Genomic DNA, 21,159 nt, shown 5'->3' with positions numbered 1-21,159 from the left:
CAATTGCTCAGACCTCAGACGAACATTGTTCTCCTATTCGACAAGTTGGCCACTGTATAGCGTAGCAATGGCACGCGTTAAAGTTCAAGTAGGCTGGAGCTATCGCACGTCGTATACGGGAGAAAGAATGACTTTGCGGTTTCCATAACGTAATAAAGTGTGCGGCACATTTTCTTAGCTTTCGCAAGCTCACAACTCGCGTGCAACGGGCGTACTCGCTATATATCTGAGTGCTCGTACCACTCTTGCTGCATCACCACCCTTCTGCCTCTGCTTTGCTCGTGCTCCCCCGTTGTGCACGCTGTTGTCGCGATTGCTGTGATCCCGCTAAAAGCTTTCCCAGCGTGTCGCCGCGGTGAACGCAGCGCGTGGTGATGATTGCGCCAACTCCTCTCGGCTGCAGCGCGTTCAGTGGGGCTTTCGACCCTTCCTTCGATGGAAAACAAATGCATGAAAAGCAAGGGACGGATTCGCCGACGAATTAAGTGCAGGTTGCTATGACAACCCCTCATCGGAACGAATGACGAACCGGTGCCCTGGACGGCCTCCATTGCTTACAGCCCGCGCCATACGCGGGCTGTAAGAGTCCAGCCTCTTGCTCCAAATGCAGACGGAATGCATTTCTCTGTCATCGAGTGCCCCTTTCTCAGGCGCGCCCCGCACATCCGTTCAATTCTTGTTCGCGGCGTTCGCCCTTCGACTGTCTTTCTTTCTTATTAAATAGGAGATGCAGTCGGCGGACGGATAAAACCGCCACCCACAGCAAACGGAATATGTTCCTCGTTATTATGACATCGTTATTCCAGTGTCTGCTAGCGAGCAGATGGTGACGCAAAATGCTGCCACTGTGTTCAGCTGGCGAATTCGTAGTGTTAGAAGTGTTTCTGGCGTGGCTGTGATTCCGGAGCGCGGTTTTCAATGAGTTCCGTTTGTGCATGTTGATTTTGAGAGTTTGTAGCACCCCCCTCAGAACGAAAATTGGTTTGTCACGCGCAGGCGCAAGCTAAGAGGACTAAGTTGTTAAGGCGACAACGACTTATGCTGAGAGGCCCTTTACATTTGCACCCCTCTAACAAGTTTTCGGCTAGAGTGATTTATACGTGTATATTCACAAGCTCACTGTCTTGGTTCTTGCCCATTTTTGTCATAGCGCAATATGGCGTTGTTTCAGTCGACCTTCTGTACTAACTATGAAGCAATGCCAATCACTTATGGAGTGCGCAGACAATAGATACTTACTCAAATATTTGCAGCGCTTTCGTTACCTTGGCATCAAGATTTCATTGAGCAAGAGGTCATTCAAGACTTACTTTCATACATCCAGCTGCACGTAACGAATGAACATATAATTTTCACACAGTATGTCGTATTAGTGCTGCGGAAACCCGCAAGGTGGAGAGAAGTAATTAATAAAGGGAAAATGAAACGTCCACCCGTTGCTACGATTGGGTGGACGTCTCATTTCCTTTTATTTTACATAGTATCTTACAAAATGATGAGATTGTGTTTCCTCGTTTTGTGTCTCCTTTCAAGTTTTTATCAGTGCTTTCTCACAATTTCAGAATCGCTCAAGCATTCCCACCAAATTGTCAGATATTAACGACAGCCACGGCGCCTGCAAGTCACCCTTCAATACTATACATGCCTTTTGCGATCTAGTCCTTGATGTTCAGTCTTTTCATATAAGGAGGAGCATTAAAGAGTTTAAATTACAATACAGGCACTGCTTAAGAGAACTTAAGTATTTTATACGCTGTATACTAAAGAACTTCGTTATCGAACTCTGAAACTTCTGTCCGCAATTTTCTTGAGACCAACGCGATGTGCTTTTGCCCCGCGGGAGCAACAAAAGGCGTGCGCCACCGTTGATGCTATTCTTTCTTGCATACATTCGCTATAACAGCACTCGAAACACTTAGTAAAGAGCTGTGAAGAAGAAAGAAATTATATATCGAATAACTCCGACAGGGAACAGGGAAAGTTGGTATACGTATATGACTAGAGCAGGAGCTCTGTGTAGCCTCTTTCTTTTTTTTTTCTGTGTTCTCAACCTGTCGCGCTACTCCAGTCTTGAAGTAAAAAATATAGTAAGCGGTGTTTTTTAAGACTTGCGCGCGGTCCAATCAGTCTGCTAGTGACACCGCCAGTACTCGACGAAGGGACCGACACAGCAAGCTGGCTAGAAAGCAAGTTACGTTTGCCTCATACCGCACACTCGGCCTGCCATCGCCGAGTCTGCCGTGCCATTTTGGCGACGTCCTCTCGAAGGCACAATGCCCATTAAGAATGCCATTAAGAAAGGTTGCTGACAACTGGGCCACTGCAGATGGGTCGCCCCGCCAGTCAGGGGCGACGTTTATCGGAATTATTCATTCTCCGCAGCGTGTTTTGGCAATAGAAGAAAAGCGCGGATTTCGACGCCAGCTTATTTCCATCTTCGCTCGAAAAGCACATGCCAGCAGCCCGCTCGCTGTAACACACCACTGCTGCCACTGCTGCCATCACCAAGTCCACTCGATGACGATGTTGGAGCAGGCTTGCAACCGACACTTAAAGGAGCAAAATGCCTGCATGATGTTCGTAATTAAGAGGACAGAAGCGTAAAAATTGAACATAAGAAGAAGGAAAAGAAGGAGAAAAGAAAGAGCAAGATTACAAAGATACAAAGTCCAAGTTCTGGGGGACTTTGTACACGAACAACTAATACGAAAACCACAGAATTAAACAGACACACACGAACAAGGAGTACACAGGACGAATGCTGGCGTCCTGTGTATCCCTAGTTCTTGTGTGCGTTTCATTCGCTGGTTTTCGCGTTTGTTGACGAAAGTAAAGCAATGGCGAAGGATAGAGAGCGGCAGTAGGAACAAAAAAAAAGAACAGAAAAAACATGCAGGAACAGATAAGTAGGTCGCACTAATGTGAAAGAGAATGTTTTAAAGAATAAGGAAGGACTAGTACTTTGCAAAAAAAGAATGCGCTACAAACGGAAAACCTCGGGCCCTAAAACGTAAAACTATTCCAATATGTTTTTATTCCAATCTCCTGACGTCAAATTTGCGCAACCGCCGACGCAAGCATCGGGCGGTGACCCGAAGGGTTGTCTAAACAGACCAATCAAATGCTCTCCTCGTTTATAGACCAGAACACGCTAGCCTCGCACCCAGGCTAATCGAACGCATACTCTCGCACCCGGACTGCCCGGTCGACCAGCGCCATTTTGTTCTGGGCTGCCAAAGCGTGTTCGCCGGCGACCAGCAGACATGGCTAGCGCTAGCTCTAGGACTCCAAAGTGCGGAAATGTGCCCGTTCACGCGAATCCAAAGTACAAGAAGTCATCTGGGCATCGTTGCGTCGTGTTTGGATGCCAAAATAACCAGCGGAAAAGGAGCAGGTTGCTTAGCGCTGTTTGCGAAGAGCACAATACACGTAGGGAATCGTGCCGGTGCGGTGTTTTCAGCCTGCACCGATTTCCATCCGCAACGAAGAATGACAAGCTGCGCCACCGGTGGATAGCTGCAGTGAATAGGAAGAACTACCAACCCAGTGAAAATGCACGAGTGAGTATTCGATCTGTGTATATTTTGGTGCCACGTTCAACTTTGCGCCCTACGAACGTAATATGTGTGCTCCGAGCACTTTCTGGACAAGCCCACAGAGCAGAATCCCGCGCCGGTGCTTCGCCTTGGCTATAACAAGAAGGCAAGCCTTTTCGTGTTTTCATTCAGGCAGAGCTCCCGACGGTTAAGCGGAACAGTTGAGTTTGCGGTTAGCGATACTTGCACCTGCTGCACGGCATGACCATTAAGCGCGAACGAGAAGTTGTAAACGATAGTATGTTGCCCTGCTGGTGAGCGTTATTGCTAATGAAAGTAAAACGAAGTCTGCTCGTCACGTAGCATGCGTCGACAAAAACGTAAACAACGACTGCTCGTCGCCGAAGGCGTTCTTGCAGCGCGCCTGTCTTTACGAGCTGGTGTTGCAGGTGTCATTCGTAACGAATTCATTTGAGCATCCTGAGCTCTAAACTGCGTGCGGGCTGTTATGCAGGGCAAAGCGCAAAATTTTTCCGTTCATAAGGCGAGGAAAATAAGGTGCTTAATTGTTGTATTTTGTAACAAAATTTTGCTCGTTCTCACCAGTTTCTTTTACTGTTTTCTAAGGGAGCGCTAACAATCCGATATGGCCTCGCACAAGCGAAACAGGTCTGATACCAGGTAGATGCAGTTGGTGGGGCTAATTTTTTGGAATGCAGGTGCGGTTGTTGTCTTGTACCAAAGGCTTCCCTGATGATGCAGCTTTAAGTAGGGATGGTAATTTTATGTGCCCTGTCATGGTTTGTGCAACTGTAAAAAACCCGCATCCGTCATGCTCGCCCTGTTATATGGGCTTTGACTGCACATGTAGTTGAACATTATAACTACTGTAGTTCCTCATTTTCCAATGAGTGCAGGTTTAGCATCACATGCTGCTTGTTCGAGTACTGTAGGCTTGTGTTCTTAATGTTGTACTCTTAAGGGGTTGCACGATACAATTGGCCTGGTGCATTTTCTATTTCATTTTGAGAGGACTTTATGTCTTCGCAACAGTGATGGCATGGGAAAGAACTACAGCCCTTCTTACTATAACATATATATTGTTTTCAATGTGCAGGTGGTGAAGGGCAGGCGTCTGCTAATCAGGCAGTCAAACGACCTCGCCAGTTGGTTGCCAAACGCGGCCAACCCAGTAGTGACCATGACAAACAAGACCAAACTGAAAGTGCAGAGGACAATGTTCTGCGTGCTTTAATAAAATGTGGCACCAACCCAGTGCTGTAAAATCCTTCACAGGTTACGTGCTTACGTGGTTACCCGATGTATTCGCTTCTGCAGTCTGCACATCACTCAGTGTGACCATTGCGGACTTGCATGAGGTCTTGAAGTTTGATTGAATCGAGACAGCGAAAATGACAGGCTAGAAAAAACGCGAAACACGCCTTCCGCCCAGCTAAAAAGCCAAAGTTTCGCTTTCGCGCCGGGTCGCATCTCCCGGCGTGGCAGCCCAGGCCTGCTACTTCGCGGCGCTTGGGATAGATGGCGCGACCGGCGCTCATCAATATGGCGGCGCGCTTTGAATTCACGGTGTTCTGGTGTATAGGAAGTCACCTTTGTTTGCTTTAAAAACGAATAACATTGCCCACACTGAACGGCTTGTCTTATTTAATTGGCTGACAAGAAGCGAGGAGCACGCTCAAGTGGAGAGGGATTCGATGGGGCCAAGCCAGTGCACTGAAAATCGATAACCGAATGAAGAAGGTAGTGCCAACGTCTGTGATTAGTCCGCTTTCCCTTACTTAGCTTGCAGTGGTTGGTCGAAAATAGCGGCGGCATGCAACGGAAGGTTAAGAATGCCAATAAAACGGATCCTCAGCAAAGAAAAGTTGGCAGAGCGAGGTGGTAAACGTGCCGAAAATGCTCGAAAACGCTGCACGGTGCAAAAGGTTTTATTGCGTTTGAACAGCTGCGCTGGCTGTTCCGAGGCCTGTGACGTCACGACTTCGCCCTAAGCGCGTGGAGTGCGAGGAGGTTACGTGGCTCGGTGCTCTCGCAGTTGGTTGCTAGGCAACGCGAGGCGGTGCACAGCTGGGCTGAGTTTTCTGGTAACGCTCCACACCGGAACCACAAGCTTAAACCGCTCCGCTGTTAAAAGAAAAGAGGTTTAGGCATGGAAGGGAAGTTAGTGAAGCGCAAAGGCCTTCAACGTGCAGTTGTGCTCTCCTACTCATATAATACGGTACGACGGAGAAAATTGTATTGACAGCATATTACGAACCACGTGACACCCATCCCATTGAAAAGACGGAGAAAGCAGAAAACTGGAAAGAAGACAGTAGTGTACAGCGCCAGGGGAGAGGTTCACGAAAGTGGCCGGAATTCGGAGGTCGCGGACGCTCCAGAATGCAAGGGACGCGAATGGGCCCATTAGCTAATGAAGCCGGAAGTCTCGCGAACCTCTAAAGGAAGCGGACACGACGAGATTGTATGCGCTCACTAAGCGCGTTGATTAGAAAAAGAAAAAGAATGGCGACATTGAAAACGGTGGTTTCAATTTCGTGTCAGTGCGAGGAGTTAACGCGTCACAGGCGAGATACACAGGAGGAGAGAGGCATATATTATTCAATTACATGAAGCCGGAGAGATAGGCCGGAGCGAGCTGCCTTTTTCCCGCTAAGAGCTAAAAAGAACTGCGAAAAGCTAGAAAAAGTCACAAGGGTACTTCAATTGGAGTGACAAACAGCTCTAACAAACTACTATTAGCCACCAAGAGCAGCAAATATGAGGAATGCCAACACTTCCAGAAACCAGTAAAACTATGCCATCCGGGGGTAATGCACCAACGGCCCTGAAGTCCCACTGGAGTTCTTCAAAGAAGTCACTGACATGCATTTCAGCTTCCCACACTGATGGCGGGAGGGACCACGGAGAGGCAGGGCTTTAAGTCTGTTTAAGTAGGTGAGTGAATGAATAAAGACATTTAATAAGCACAATATGAACAAATAAAAAGGGGAATTGTTAAAGAATGAAAGAAAGAGAAAATAAAGATGAAAATAAATTATATAGATATTAAATAACAAGTTATATGAGTAATGTTTTATTTCGAAGGTTTATATGCAGTAATTTGACGAGAAGTGATTGATTACTAAAAGAGAAAATGTGGGCAAAAGTATTTTTTCGCATTTTGTGCTGAAACTGTCGCGCCACTGTATATCAGTGTGACACCATGCATTTAAAGTTATTTTCTTTTATTTGGGCTGTTTTAACGCAGACAAAGTATATTACTTGCTATGATGAGTCACTCGTTCCTTTAGAAAGCAAAGCAATCCTTCATTATCCATAAAGAGCTAATGTACATGAGCATAACTGTGTCAAAATCTATGACGTCACGCAACGCTTGTCCAAGAACTTCAAAGTGGCTTCGCCGCCCTTCATTCGTCTTATTACAGCTTATTGTATAGCTACTCTTTAGTGTATCTTTATGAACAGCTTTGTGTGGGAATGCTGTGTACAATCTGCAGTAAACATTACAAATTGTGTGTAGTTTGTTCCGTGTATGTGCGTACTCAAGACACGATGCTTTGTGAACGCGCTTAACTTGCTATCGCCAGGCACCGCGTCCGTTTTGTTCGTGTCTACTGTTTCTTTCAACATTGAATGGCCTGCGAACAGATCATTGTTGAAAGGAAGCCTGTTTGTGGTGTCGCGCAATACTGAAGGAATGGCATTCGTTTGTCATTTGACCGTTAAGTGTATAGAACACGACGGCACCTCTTGATCGCGGTATATTGGCGGCGACAGATGGCGGAGTCGCCATCTGTCGCAAACTCCTCGCTTGCGTAGTATGAGGGATAACGCGACGCGCTCCTCATGGGTCTCGCTGTCGGCGCTCAATAACGACACCACGCGGGAGCCCTCCTGGACGTCAGCACATGCTGTAAAACGCTGGAGCATGTGCACTTAATGGAATTTATTGGAGAGCCCAATATAATGAGCAATCAACAACATGGTTTTAGGCGGGGCTTCTCTACCGTTTTGACCATTCTTACTGAAGTCACGCACTTCATTAACCAAATCGTTGGCGCTAGAGGGCAGGCTGATATTATTTTTCTTGAATTTAGGGAAGCATTCGACAAAATAACGCATCCCAAGTTGTTACGTAAACTTAGCACGATATGGCGGAATGATACTCTCATCAAGTGGATTGCAGCCTATTTGACAAAGAAAGAGCATGTGGTTTGCATCCAAGGCGCCACAAGTACGAGACGAGTGGTATGCTCGGGGGTTCCCCAGGGCTCTGTCATAGGACCACTGTTGTTCGCACTTTATGTTAATGATATCAGTAGCGGTTTCTCGCCGGACATTTTTATTAGGCATTATGTGGATGATACAGTTATATGCCCAAAGGTGGATTCTATATATGATCAGGAAATACTTTACGAACACTTGGCGATGATAGGCTGCTGGTGACAAAAATCGGAAATGGAGTTGAACCCTAGCAAATCCGTTTTTATGCCAATTAAACGAAAAAACAAGCCCCTGTTATTTCATTAGATGATTCAGGACGATCCGACCTGCGGTGTGACAGAATATAAATACCTAGATGTTCGCGTCGCAGATAACTTGAGCTGGGGTCGCCACATAGATTATATCTTTGATAAGTCACGAAAGAAACTGTGGATGCTTCGTCGTAAGCTTGGGGATGCGACAACTGAAGTCATACTTATAGCGTATAAAACTGCCGTTCTGCCATTGGTGGAATACACATGTCCGATATGGAAACCATACAGACAAGAAAGCATCGCGAAATGTGAACAGGTACAAAAGAGGGCTTTAAGACTTATTTTTAACTCAATCCGTCGAACGCAGTCGGTAACAAGGCTGAGGATACAAGCAGAAACTCTTACTGTGTAGCAAAGAATGAACGTCAACAGCCTCAAATTCATTTTCCAGATATTGCATGGCAAATATCAAACTGAAATAGAGAAAGCGTTAGTTGTGGACACATGACATTTGAGTACAAAGCACGGTAAGCATATAAAGCATTTAAAGCACAATACAGAGTCCTATAAAATTAATGTATTGTGTAGGCTATTGATACATAAACCAAATTACCGAATGATGTTGCACTATGTAATGATGTTAAAATATTGACACGTGTACTTATATTTATCGGGCGACCACGTTTCGCCGCCTAACAAATCTTATCGCACAGCGCGGGACGCGCTTGCATGTATCCGAAGTTTCTGGAAAGTTATCGATGCTTCTATCCGCAGTCTGTTGTCGCCGAACCTTGTGTTATCTGATTTATTCGCCTGACGCGAATGGTGTAGAACTGTGTGGAAGGCACGCGGGTCCCAACGATTAGTCTGGAACATTCGACGATTCTGTATAAAAGCCGACGCGCTTGACCCGCTGATCAGATTTTCGACGATCGCCGACTGTGTTCGCCGCTTTCGTTGTGCTATAAGTGTAGCCTGTTTTGTGGGCAGAGGTTCGCCCAATAAAAATCTAGTTTTGCCTTTCACAGTATTGCTACTGTGTTCTTACGTCACCACCACGTGACAATATTTGAGAGGACTTTGTTGCGCGAAATTACCTATTGTACTTAATTCCACTTCTATATATTGAAACCGGAATTGATATACCCAAATGTACTTTCTTGCTCACTTGCGTTCTGCTGAGTTGTGCTAATTTGTTCATTATACGATAGCATGTTGCTAGTATTTGTGTTCAAATTCATAACGCCTGTATTTGTGCCCAACACAGCAACTCCTGTTTTCGCATGTATGCTAACAGTATCGGTAAAAAAAATTAAAAGATATCTGTAAGTACTCTCGAAACGACAGAGTGTTTTTTTTTTTTTTTTACTTTCAACATACAGCAAGCTCTCCGTTCTACGAATGTCGGCTTAACAAATATTTCAGAATAACGAACCTTTAGAAAATCCCCGATGGTTATACTGTCTATTCTATGAAAAATCTTTCAGATGAATGTATTTCTGAATATCGGATATTTCAGTGGAACGAACTTGATCAGTGGACCCGGGCTCATTTTTGAAATACGCTTAACGAAGTTTTGCGCTCTGCAGCGCTGGCGTAGCAGCGCTGCAGACCGCGAAATCACAAGATCACAAGCGCAAGATCGTCTCAGCGTAGTCGATCCTCGTCCCGCAAATCGCCCCTCCAGCGGCGTAACAGTAACACCGGCTACAGTTAAAAACTGCTGACCTAAATCCTGCCTTTCCCCTCTGTGCGGTGAAAGCGAGCAAGAGGAACAGCGCAATGAGGTGATCGACCCTGGGATGTGGACAAAGGTCTGTTACCAGCTGGACCTTGACAGCAACACTTCGTTTGAAGACTACATGCAGTGTGACAGTGAGCCCGTTGCTTGTACTGAACTATCAGATCTGGAAATTGTTTCCAGTGTTTGTCCCAAAAAAGAAGAGTGGGACGAGTAAGATGCATTGTCAGAGGCGGACTCAAATCCTGTAACTCTAGCCGAGGCTGTAGGATGCGTTGGAAAGTTGCGAGGCTTCGTGCCTCAGCAACAAGCTCTGCCAATGGAAATGCACAAAAACATAGACTCTTTGGGCACCCTTGTTACTTCTTGTGCTTTAAGAACACCAGTGCAAATTAAAATTAGTTTTCTTTTTCAAAATGAAATAGGCAGCAGCATAACTGTTATGCACTTCGTATATATCGATTTACATAACTCCATAAATTGCATTTCACACTTTTGACTCGATGACTGCTGTGTCATGTGCTGTTCCATATTCTAATGAATATTCAGTTTAGTGAACTTTCAGTTAGGTGAACTATTTTCTTGGGTCCCTTGAAGTTCACTCACTTGAGTTCACTCAATTCACTTGGGCAAACAGGAAGCACAGAATGGTTCACAGATGCCACCTCTTTACGGAGTACGTGCAGTGCTAGAGCCCCGACGCCGTAGCGGAAGTGCTTCCTGCACACCCGAGTTGTAGCCAAGAGCTGCTTGCCTGTTCTAAGTAAGTTTCGCGATCCAAGCTTCACGCAGCGGCTTGTCTTGCGGGTACGTGTGAAGGCTGACACCGGGCTCCGTTGCGTACGTCCGGCACTGCGGCACCGAGCAGTAGCCTACATGTAGGACGCCTTCAAAAGCAGCCACTACCTATTATATTGCTTTCAAGTGTTGTCAAGCAGACACCCGACGCAAGAAAACTTCCCGACTTAATCAGAACCGCAGCGCAGGTGGGACTTGAAACTCATTTTAAGCTCGCCTCGGCGCTTCCGAAGCAGTCGACGCGGCCACTGTGTCCACGTGATCCTTCATACACGTCACGCCGACGGCTGCGCAAGCCTTTCCAGTGGGGGAGCTCGCCCACAATACGCTGCAAGACTGCGTTTTGCAAAAACGTAGCGCGAGGAGCATTTCGGCCAAGCACAATAAGAGCACGCAGGCACGTTCTTGTTCTACCTTTTCTACCTTACTTCTTTCTTACAGCGAAGCTGTCTATCGCTATGATCTGGAAAAAAAAGTCTGACATGTTGACGAAAACAAATCATGACGTGGGCTGATCCTGGTGATAGTGTAGTAAGTGTTCAATGGCACATGCCCCTGTGGGCTCGATGCGTATCGAGACATCAGTGTATTTGTATAAAGTAAAAAAAAATTAACAGTAAAAAGAATATAAGAAAAAAAACAGAATAAAAGGAATTGAAGAATACAAAAACAATTAAAAGATGAAACAAACAAAGAACTTATGATGTTGACAAAAACAATGCGCCGGAGCGATGAACGCTGTTGCCCAAATGCTAGTCTATGACGATGCGTGTTGAAACGTCAGTGTATATGTATAAAGTAAAAAGAAAAAGAAAGAAAAGAAAGAAACGAAAACAACAACGAAGAAAAAGAGAAAAATACAAAACAAGAAGACGAAACAAAAAACGAAGTTATGTGTTTGTGCATTTATTCAGCCAATATAGCATGGCCACAACATAGAAACTGAATATAGCTATTAAGTAATACAGCTTCGCTGGTCTTCCATCTTCACATAGTGGAAGGGCTCTGAATTTGTTTCCTTGTAAGGGAGGCTAAACTGGGCCTAAGCGCCATCTATCCTAAGCGACACACACACACACACACACTCGCAGTGTGTGTGTGTGTCCTTAACAGTACGAGTTCTTGTTTTGTTAGTTTTCTATTTGAACATGTTTATCATTACGGGCACATTTTCTCTTGTAACGAATAGCAAGATCGTTGCGTGCGTAGCACGCAAACGCACACAAACTCGTGCAAATGTTCCGGGCCTTCTTTGCAATGCTCTGCGTTCTGCGCTTTTCTGAAGAAATGTCAGAACGAGTGCTCAACGCATCTATAATGGTGGCTTACTGCTTGAGAAAACGTGTCTGGCATCGGCAGAGCAAAATAAAATGTACCAGATCGTCGTCAGCATGACTCGGGCGCGCATACATCCAACTATGCTTCTGTCGTTGTTCCGAGCGCTGCTGACGCTGCAGCCGTGCACCGGTGGCGAGTAAGGTGTTCTCTAACAGCGTTTTCAAACATTTCAGATGTACTAATGCTTGCCCAAATCATGTCAGTGACCTTTCTTTTTAGACCCGATCGCGCAGCTTCGCTAAAGGAACCTTCTCTAAAGAAAGCAGTAACAGTAGAAAAGTCCGTAAAAGCGATTGAAATATTTGCCGCAGACTTTCTGGCAACATTTTCGTTCCCTTGTATCGTCCCAAAGGATTTGACGTCCGGCTCCCTACGTCCACTGGCTTCACCGTCCCTTCGAACCGTCCTTTCCTCGCGAGTTTCTGTCTTTACTTTCTTTCTTTCTTTCTGGTTTTTATTTTGCTTCAGAAGGAACATGCTTTAGGGATTCGCAGTTTACCAGCATGCCCGGAGAAAAACGCAATTTTCTTTTCTTATCGATTTTGCGAAATTTTGTGCTGGTTGAACGTCTGAGTATCGATTTAGAGTTTTGTCTGACTATTTCTATTTCCATATTTCCAGCCCCTTTACTACCGACTGTGACTGCGACGAAAGACGCGCCCGTGCGATGCTCCTCGAAAACGTCGGTGCAGTCCACCTGCATAACCCACGACTTCGTAGAAACAAACACGAAACTGAATGCGAGACTCACACGGACGTACTAGCGGGCGCTGCAGAATTTTGCGATTGTATTTCATTGGTCTCACTTTTTTTTAACTGGGAATGAAAAAGAGTGACATGTGCCATCATGGCGATGTAGCTGGTGCTCTTTGCCTTGCGTCCTTCTGCTTGTTTATTATTTCTCCAGAAAGTTATCCGCGGCGTTCGAGCTTAACGGGAATTCGGTAAAAAATCAACGCAACAAAAACTGAAGTGACAAACGTCAAGCCAGCGAGCGTTGCAGTTTACCTTCACACCGCGGGATCGAGTTTCTTCTGAATGCGAGTGTTAACTTGGTTGGCGTTTCTTTTTATTTATTGCATTGATTTTGTTTTTTCTGCTGAAGTCAGCAGTAAACATGTTGCCTGTTCCCCCAAAAAAGAAGTTTATTACGTTTTCATGAATATTTCTTATAAGGCGCATTAACAATAATTCTTTGGACGAAATGTATAACCCACAGCTAGACTGGCGTAATCACTGGACAACTATATGAAAGAAAAAACCTCGTTATTATGATAATGATACTGCCGGTATTTCTGCGAGCGAATGTAATCGAATTTCCTCATATGAATGCATAGTATGCTTTCTTCTTTCTTTTTCACTAAAAGTTTCAGCAGACCTGAGTCAGGTTTCTTTAACCTTCTACTCCCTATTAGGGAAACCCGCCGTGGTTGTTCAGTGGCTATGGTGTTGGGTTGCTGAGCACGAGGTCGCGGGATCGAATCCCGGCCACGGCGGCCGCATTTCGATGGGGGCGAAATGCGAAAACACCCGTGTACTTAGATTTAGGTGCACGTTAAAGAACCCCAGGTGGTCGAAATTTCCGGAGTCCTCCACTACGGCGTGCCTCATAATCAGAAAGTGGTTTTGGCACGTAAAACCCCATAATTTTTTCCCTATTAGAGAAAGGGGAAGGAAGTGACCAGCGACGAAGAATAAAAGATAGTGCTTGTGCACAGATAAAAATCCTAGTTCTAAAGTAGTGAGTCCAGTCAGATGTCACGTCTCAGTTTGGAAAAAAGCAAATAACATTAAAGCAGTTATCTTTGATCTGCATAACAACGGCTTGTTGTGGAGTGGTTGAAATAATCAATTAAATTCTGAGGTTTTACATGCCGAAACGGCTATCTAGTGAGACTCGCCGTAGTGGAGCACTCCGGTTTAGTTCTGACCTACTGAACTTCTTTAACGTCCGCCTTAATTGAAGTACACGAAGGTTTATTTGCACTCTGCCCCTCATCGGAGTGTGGCCGTCGAGACCGAAATCGAGAGGGCAAATATCCGTATTTTGCCGCAATATGCCTCTTTGCGTTTGGCTCGCTCGCTCGCTCGCTCGCTCCCTCGGTCGGTCGGTCGGTCGGTCGGTCGGTCGGTCGGTCGGTCGGTCGGTCGGTCGGTCGGTCGGTCGGTCGGTCGGTCGGTCGGTCGGTCGGTCGGTCGGTCGGTCGGTCGGTCGGTCGGTCGGTCGGTCGGTCGGTCGGTCGGTCGGTCGGTCGGTCGGTCGGTCGGTCGGTCGGTCGGTCGGTCGGTCGGTCGGTCGGTCGGTCGGTCGGTCGGTCGGTCGGTCGGTCGGTCGGTCGGTCGGTCGGTCGGTCGGTCGGTCGGTCGGTCGGTCGGTCGGTCGGTCGGTCGGTCGGTCGGTCGGTCGGTCGGTCGGTCGGTCGGTCGGTCGGTCGGTCGGTCGGTCGGTCGGTCGGTCGGTCGGTCGGTCGGTCGGTCGGTCGGTCGGTCGGTCGGTCGGTCGGTCGGTCGGTCGGTCGGTCGGTCGGTCGGTCGGTCGGTCGGTCGGTCGGTCGGTCGGTCGGTCGGTCGGTCGGTCGGTCGGTCGGTCGGTCGGTCGGTCGGTCGGTCGGTCGGTCGGTCGGTCGGTCGGTCGGTCGGTCGGTCGGTCGGTCGGTCGGTCGGTCGGTCGGTCGGTCGGTCGGTCGGTCGGTCGGTCGGTCGGTCGGTCGGTCGGTCGGTCGGTCGGTCGGTCGGTCGGTCGGTCGGTCGGTCGGTCGGTCGGTCGGTCGGTCGGTCGGTCGGTCGGTCGGTCGGTCGGTCGGTCGGTCGGTCGGTCGGTCGGTCGGTCGGTCGGTCGGTCGGTCGGTCGGTCGGTCGGTCGGTCGGTCGGTCGGTCGGTCGGTCGGTCGGTCGGTCGGTCGGTCGGTCGGTCGGTCGGTCGGTCGGTCGGTCGGTCGGTCGGTCGGTCGGTCGGTCGGTCGGTCGGTCGGTCGGTCGGTCGGTCGGTCGGTCGGTCGGTCGGTCGGTCGGTCGGTCGGTCGGTCGGTCGGTCGGTCGGTCGGTCGGTCGGTCGGTCGGTCGGTCGGTCGGTCGGTCGGTCGGTCGGTCGGTCGGTCGGTCGGTCGGTCGGTCGGTCGGTCGGTCGGTCGGTCGGTCGGTCGGTCGGTCGGTCGGTCGGTCGGTCGGTCGGTCGGTCGGTCGGTCGGTCGGTCGGTCGGTCGGTCGGTCGGTCGGTCGGTCGGTCGGTCGGTCGGTCGGTCGGTCGGTCGGTCGGTCGGTCGGTCGGTCGGTCGGTCGGTCGGTCGGTCGGTCGGTCGGTCGGTGTAGCCTCTTTGTATTTATGACTGTATTTGCTGGACGATTAGAAAATACACTGTTGGAAAGTTAGGTGCGCGATAGCAGGCGTGCTGGATGTGTAACGTGTCCCCTTCCCGTCGAGCAAAATGGAAATTTCCTTCCTGTCCTGACACATTTCTTTTGTCCTCCTCTTAACCAACTCCTTCTCGCCTCATCCTGGCATTCCGTGCGTTCGTTTTTCTTCCGTGTAGGAAGAATCATCACTGGACTTGGAGACTTTTAGTGTCTGAATCGGAGCTGTCACTATTCTGGAGCAGGAACAGAAACGCACGGCGCGATGCAGCGTCCACGTTGCCCATTTCGTCCATAGCTGCCCGCAACCGGAAATAGGTGACCGTGACAGGAAGCAGAGGCGGTTGAAGGAAATACGTAACGCGGACTTCCGGTCAAATCTGCCGATATCGTCAGAGCAAATAATTTTGCTCCGCAGAGCGATCCGGAATCGGTGGCTGCTCCCAATCTGCCATTGGAACACCCAACTCACGCTCTCATCTGCCATTCGAATTGGATACCGAGCAGAAAAACTTGATCTGGATCTACCATTGGAATTCAACATTAGAGTACAACCACAAGATGTGGGAACTTTTACTCTGATAAAACACTTAAGAAAAGCGGGTTCACTGCGAGTTAAGTATGCATGCACTGAATCAGTTGGTTTAGACTAAAGACGCGCCTTATCCAATCGCAGCACTGACTATAAGTGTTGAGAAGGTTATTGCGAAATAAGAAACCTACACTATGCTCGCCGGTATGTCAGTCGCTGTTTTCTTCGCTGGTCTTACACTGCATTTTCGCATTCTAACTTCAGTACTATGTATTGTTAAGAACGGCCTGCTTAGGTGCAATAACAGAACCTGTTATTGTATCGTTTGGGGCGTCTACTCTGGGATTCAGCCACATGGATGATTGCTCCGCTGCCCAGGAAATATTTATTGTGTGCAACCGGATACCCTAATAAATTTGTAACTATCTTACTTTTTTGTGTACTTTTCAATGAATTATTGATTCTTACTGCTATTATGGCCTTTAAGTTTAACATGTAATTTCACCTTTTAAGAGTACTTCATAGCACTCCTGAAACATTATTTCTGACTATAACTTTAATAATTGTAACTTTATAATAGCTGATGATGGAGTATTGGCCTTTTCTTACACATGTCCCATGGACAACAAGAAGAATACCGGAATTGGCACATCACCTGCCTACTCTTTGGGATGAAGAGGACAGAAAGATGTAGCTGGAGTATAGTAGGAGGAAAATCAGCTTGAAGAATTGCAGCTCCGGTACAGACGAACACTTAAAGTTAAGTCGTCCCTCTGAAGGCAGCCAACTGTGCGTGGTGTGCATACTTTGTTACATAGGAGTCAGCGCTCTGGAAGTTACGCAAGAAGTTCGGACAAGAAAAGCTATCACTCCGCGCGTTCCGTCCACGCTTCGCTGCGTGCCAACAGGCCAACAGCGTTTGCTCGCGCGAACATGCACGTGAGGCTCCTCGCGACGGGTTGTAAATAAAAATGATCCAAAACAACCCATTCGCAGTCGTGTACCACGGTGTGTTTGTTTCTAAGAGTGAAAACTTGCTTCATTCAGTACGGAGCCTATATAAAAAAGAACAGTTGCGCGCAACTGCGGTAAAAGAAACATCGAACTATATCCAAGTGCGAACGAAGCCACTTCGAGAAGTCTCTCTAGCCTCCACAGCGTTGACTGCTATGTATGGAACGGCGCGTAAGCAGCGCGTGCAAAAGCGTGGTCGAAGAAGGCAAAGAAGAGCGTACGGCCCCGCCGAGCGTTGACTTGTCGCTTCCTCTGTGCGAAATGGAACCGGAGGTGAGCCATGGCTCGCAGGGTGTTCACAACGACGTGGCGAGCCCCTGTGCTGCCGACGACCGGGACGAGAAGGCGTCTAACAACAGCGACAGCCTCAACCACCGGGCCTCCATGTCCTTTTACTTCAGCGCAGTGCTGGCCCACATGCCGCACCTGCTCTTCCGAAAGGTAACAACGGGCATGTCACCGCAGCTGCTTCGTCGCGGGGTTTTTCTTAGTTCCTTGCTCAATTTCGTGTCGATGGCGTCGGCAGGGCCCGCACAGGAGACCGTGGGCGCGCGCGAGGAAGACCGTCGGGCGCGTGCCAGAAGGTGGAAGCGCACGGGACGATTCTATCACTGAGAGTGGACAGTTCGGTCAATGATCGCTACAAAACCACCAAATGGTGTTGCCCTCCGCGCATCACTAGAGTTGCTGTATATGGCTCTCTTTAGGGAAACAGAGTTACACCAAGGTGCGCCATCATCGTGGGCTTCAATGTTATGCACTGAAGCTGTACTGTCCGTACGTGTAGGAGCCACGCTTTATTGTTTTGTTTAGTTTTTTGAGGGGGAGGGGGGTTCTTTTTACTATGTTGCGAGTACAAAGCGATCGCTCACCTACCTCATGATTAGAAGCCTGGATTTTGCGCTTGCGTGCATTATTATCTATTGATTACGGAAAAGGCACTGTGGGACGAACACATACACCGCCGTGTGGTGGCAACCTCAGTGAGCCTTTCCCATTATTATGCAGAGCGTCAAGTATAACGCTACGCTTTCACAGATTAGCTATAATTCTTATTAGGCATACATGTGATCACTGCTCGCGACAGCTGAAAGACGTTAATGCACGCATTCAAGAAATAGCACTTGGCCGTCCAACATTCTTCGTGCGTAAAATATGAAAACTGAATACGCGATTCGGGTGAATGACGCTAGGAATTTCCTGCAGTCGCAGGGACGTGCATATTTCGCTTAAAATGTTCGTAAAAAAGATTTTCCCTTACTGCTGCACTGCTCTTGCTCAAACTACGCAGAAAGCTGGCATATTGAAGTCTACGTCATTCAGTTTAACTCCTAACTGGCACAGTTAATTGTCTGGTCTTTAAGAAAAAAATGCAAGGTTGCCTTTGTTTATGGGGATGCAAGCTGCTGCCGCAACGGTGTTAGCATAAACTTGTTTCGCCTCCTGGAGGCACCTGCAGGGAGCAGCTGTACAGAGAGGGTTACCACGTGTTCCAGAGAAGCGGGCAACACGTGGCAACCGTCCCTGAACGGCTACTTTCTGCAGCTGCAAGCAGGGGGTGACACAAGTTTGTGGCAGCGCCGTTTTTGCAGCAGCCATTCTTCACATAGACGAAAGCAGTTTCTCATCATTTTCTTTAAAAAACAGGCAAGTTCCTGTACCAAGTGCTACACTGAACGAAGTAGACTGCAAGATGTAATCTTTTTGTGAAATTTCAGCGAGAACAGTGCAGCGGTAAAGGAAAAATCTTTTTTCGAACATATTAAGCGAAATGTGTGTGTCTGTGAACATTGTTTGCATTGAGCTCCCTCCCTGCTCCTGCACCCTTTATGTTCATTCTTACGATTCTATAGTGTGGCTCCCTTGTCGCGTTTTACTTGTCACGAACAAGTTTAGCCGCGTAATGGGTCTCGTATGTAGCAGACACATGCGCTGACCAAGACGTGTTTATTACACGAGTAACGTTCTCGTGGATATATTGAATTGTGCAACTTCAGTAGCTCGTGCTTGGACAAAAAAAAAGCGTTTTCTTTGTATATTTAGACCTTGCCGTACTGCAAGAACTGTCAGTGCGTCGTGTGACATCGATTCCACAATTTAACCAAGAAAACATCGAACACGTATCTTTCGGCCAGCGGCGTGGTGTAACGACCAATAAGAATAATAACAGTGCCGATGTTGACTGCGCTTGGTCGGCCGGTTCTTGCGGAGTGTTGGCGCCTCCTGCCAAGTGTTGGCTTCTACGCAGCGCAGTGAAGCCAGTTTCGACCACGTAATGGCATTCGGCGAAACAGTTGTGCAACCCTCTCTCCCTAATGGGAGCCGATGCGGTAACTCTACGTATATCTAAAATCAATGAACCTTTACGCATCACTAAGGTACCTGGATGCTAGCGCGGCAATTTAGGCACCCTATGCGTCACGGGAGGCTGAACACCCCGATCACCGTGACCATAGAGTTTCATGCAGTAATTATTGTGGGAAGCTCTATGACCGTGACATCATCTGTTCCTGCCAAGGAGCTTCTCTTGCCAGGCATTCCCTATTGACGGCGCATGTCTTGCACGCTCGCGGAGTGTTGGAAAGCCTGCAGAGACTCAGGGTGCGTTCGGTTGCAAACGTCAACGCTAAGATCAATCGCCTCGTGACCGAACACGTCGATAGCGGCCGCTGTTTCCAGAGACGTGGGGTGCGTTTCGTCTAATAAAAAAAAAAAGAAATCGAGTAGGTTGCTTGGGAGACGCAGCCTCAGTGGTGTACGTGAAACGTCTCGTGCGTGCTGCAGAAGGTATATGAATATAGGGTTCAGAAATGGCGTTACCAAATACACCTTACGTTTATTCACGCATTGCAAAGCTTACATGCCTCACTTACAGCTATATTGGTGGTCTTGTCTTATTTTGGAATCGTGCTGGCTCCCTGTTCGTAGCGGGCCTGCTTGTTCTGCAGAGCTATTTGTTTGGGCGCTATGCGGTAAAGAAACGAACCCTCCTATTGGAGGCGCCCTAGAATGCGCTGAAGTAAGGCCGTACACCCTGAGGCGCTCGAGCCCGCCGCACTCGTGGATGGTCGGGCTCATTCGCTTACTTCGATGTCTTGCACTTGCGCTCCCTATGGAGGCGGACACCTTCCGTCGTTGTCAAACGGGTGGGATTAACCCTCTGTGTGGCTGACTGAGGCTCCTTACGCCATTCTGGACTCTGCGTGACTAACGCGGGGGCGCCGTAACCGAGCAAGCATGGAAATTCTGCAACAGATTGCACATCTGTACGCCTTAACATTCGTGATGAGCACCGTTGTGAGTTTGACCAATTGACCTACTATGGCATAGTGAGCTCTTTCAAACGTGACTATCGCTGCTAGGATATACAAACGTAATACTGAGCTACGCCTCTCTGAATGTCGTGCGCGAGAATAAATTTAGTTCCGACTCCGTCACGTGTGGCGTGACAACAACGCCATCTGTGCGCGCGATAAATGTATGCTCGAGTAATTAACTGCTCCTTTCCTTTAAGTAACGATACCAAAGCAAGATGCGCGGGTATGTATACGGCCGCAAAAATATTTGTGATAATAGTATAATTTTTTATTGCGTACGCTTTTACCAAGCGACGCTTTCTGACCAATTTTCTATACGCTTCATGTCGGAAACGTCACAGAGAAGTGGACACACTGTCAACACTACGCTCATCCACTTCGAGACAGAATACGCAGGTTACGGCCACTGTATCGTGGAAGTTCTGCCGAAGCGCAACCTTTGCACTTAAATGTCACGGAGGAAGCATGACCTTCACACCACCCAGCGATTCGACGAGTTCAAGATCGAGAACGTCAAACTACAGATAACGCTTGAACATTCGCATTACACACTCGTAACCGTCCTGTGAATTTTCAATCTTGGCGGTTGACACCGCGTTGAGAGTAGCCAGATGCCTCAGTCACCGTCACGTGGGTATCTTAAGAGGAAGCTAAATACAAGGGAACCGAGAAGTCGTTTTGCTCGGCTTCCACTGCACCAAATTCGATTAGGTGTGTTCCTTTTTTACCGGTTATCTGGAGCACATTTCTTGTTAAGGCAAGTATTTTTTAACAAAAATGGTCGAAATAGCAAATATTTAAAAAACTCAAGTATCAAGTTTATGTGCAACTTAAGGACAAAAAATAATGACCTAAAACTGTAACGAGCGCCTATTAAGACATGTAAAGCGGATAAAATTGATATATTATACCATGCTCCGAGATAACCCCTGATTTGTGAGTTTGACTTTTGCAAAAGCCTCGCAAACATTGTAAGAATTTTACGTAAGCTAGAAAGTTATACAACACATTTCTCCGCGTGAGATTCTCT

General features: G+C 47.7%; 1 protein-coding gene across 3 annotated transcripts in view; it reads left to right on the top strand.

Annotated features, from left to right (window-relative positions):
• The window catches only part of LOC126542828 (high affinity cAMP-specific and IBMX-insensitive 3',5'-cyclic phosphodiesterase 8B-like), a 386,400-nt gene that overhangs the window by 301,173 nt on the left and 64,068 nt on the right, over nt 1–21,159 (top strand). Inside the window, exon 1 of one of the 3 annotated variants that reach the window (XM_050189938.3) lies at nt 17,032–17,253. The exons of the other annotated variants lie outside the window; for them this stretch is intronic. Coding sequence (XP_050045895.1) covers nt 17,074–17,253 — 180 coding nt within the window. The 5' untranslated portion in view covers nt 17,032–17,073. Of the gene's footprint in view, nt 1–17,031; nt 17,254–21,159 lie in introns of those variants that run through there. 3 annotated transcript variants of the gene reach the window in all.

Source organism: Dermacentor andersoni, chromosome 2, assembly GCF_023375885.2.
Source record: "Dermacentor andersoni chromosome 2, qqDerAnde1_hic_scaffold, whole genome shotgun sequence".
In the NCBI taxonomy this organism is placed as follows: domain Eukaryota; kingdom Metazoa; phylum Arthropoda; class Arachnida; order Ixodida; family Ixodidae; genus Dermacentor; species Dermacentor andersoni.
The sequence above is the reverse complement of the archived record's forward strand: the minus strand, read 5'-3'. Positions and strand labels throughout refer to the sequence as shown.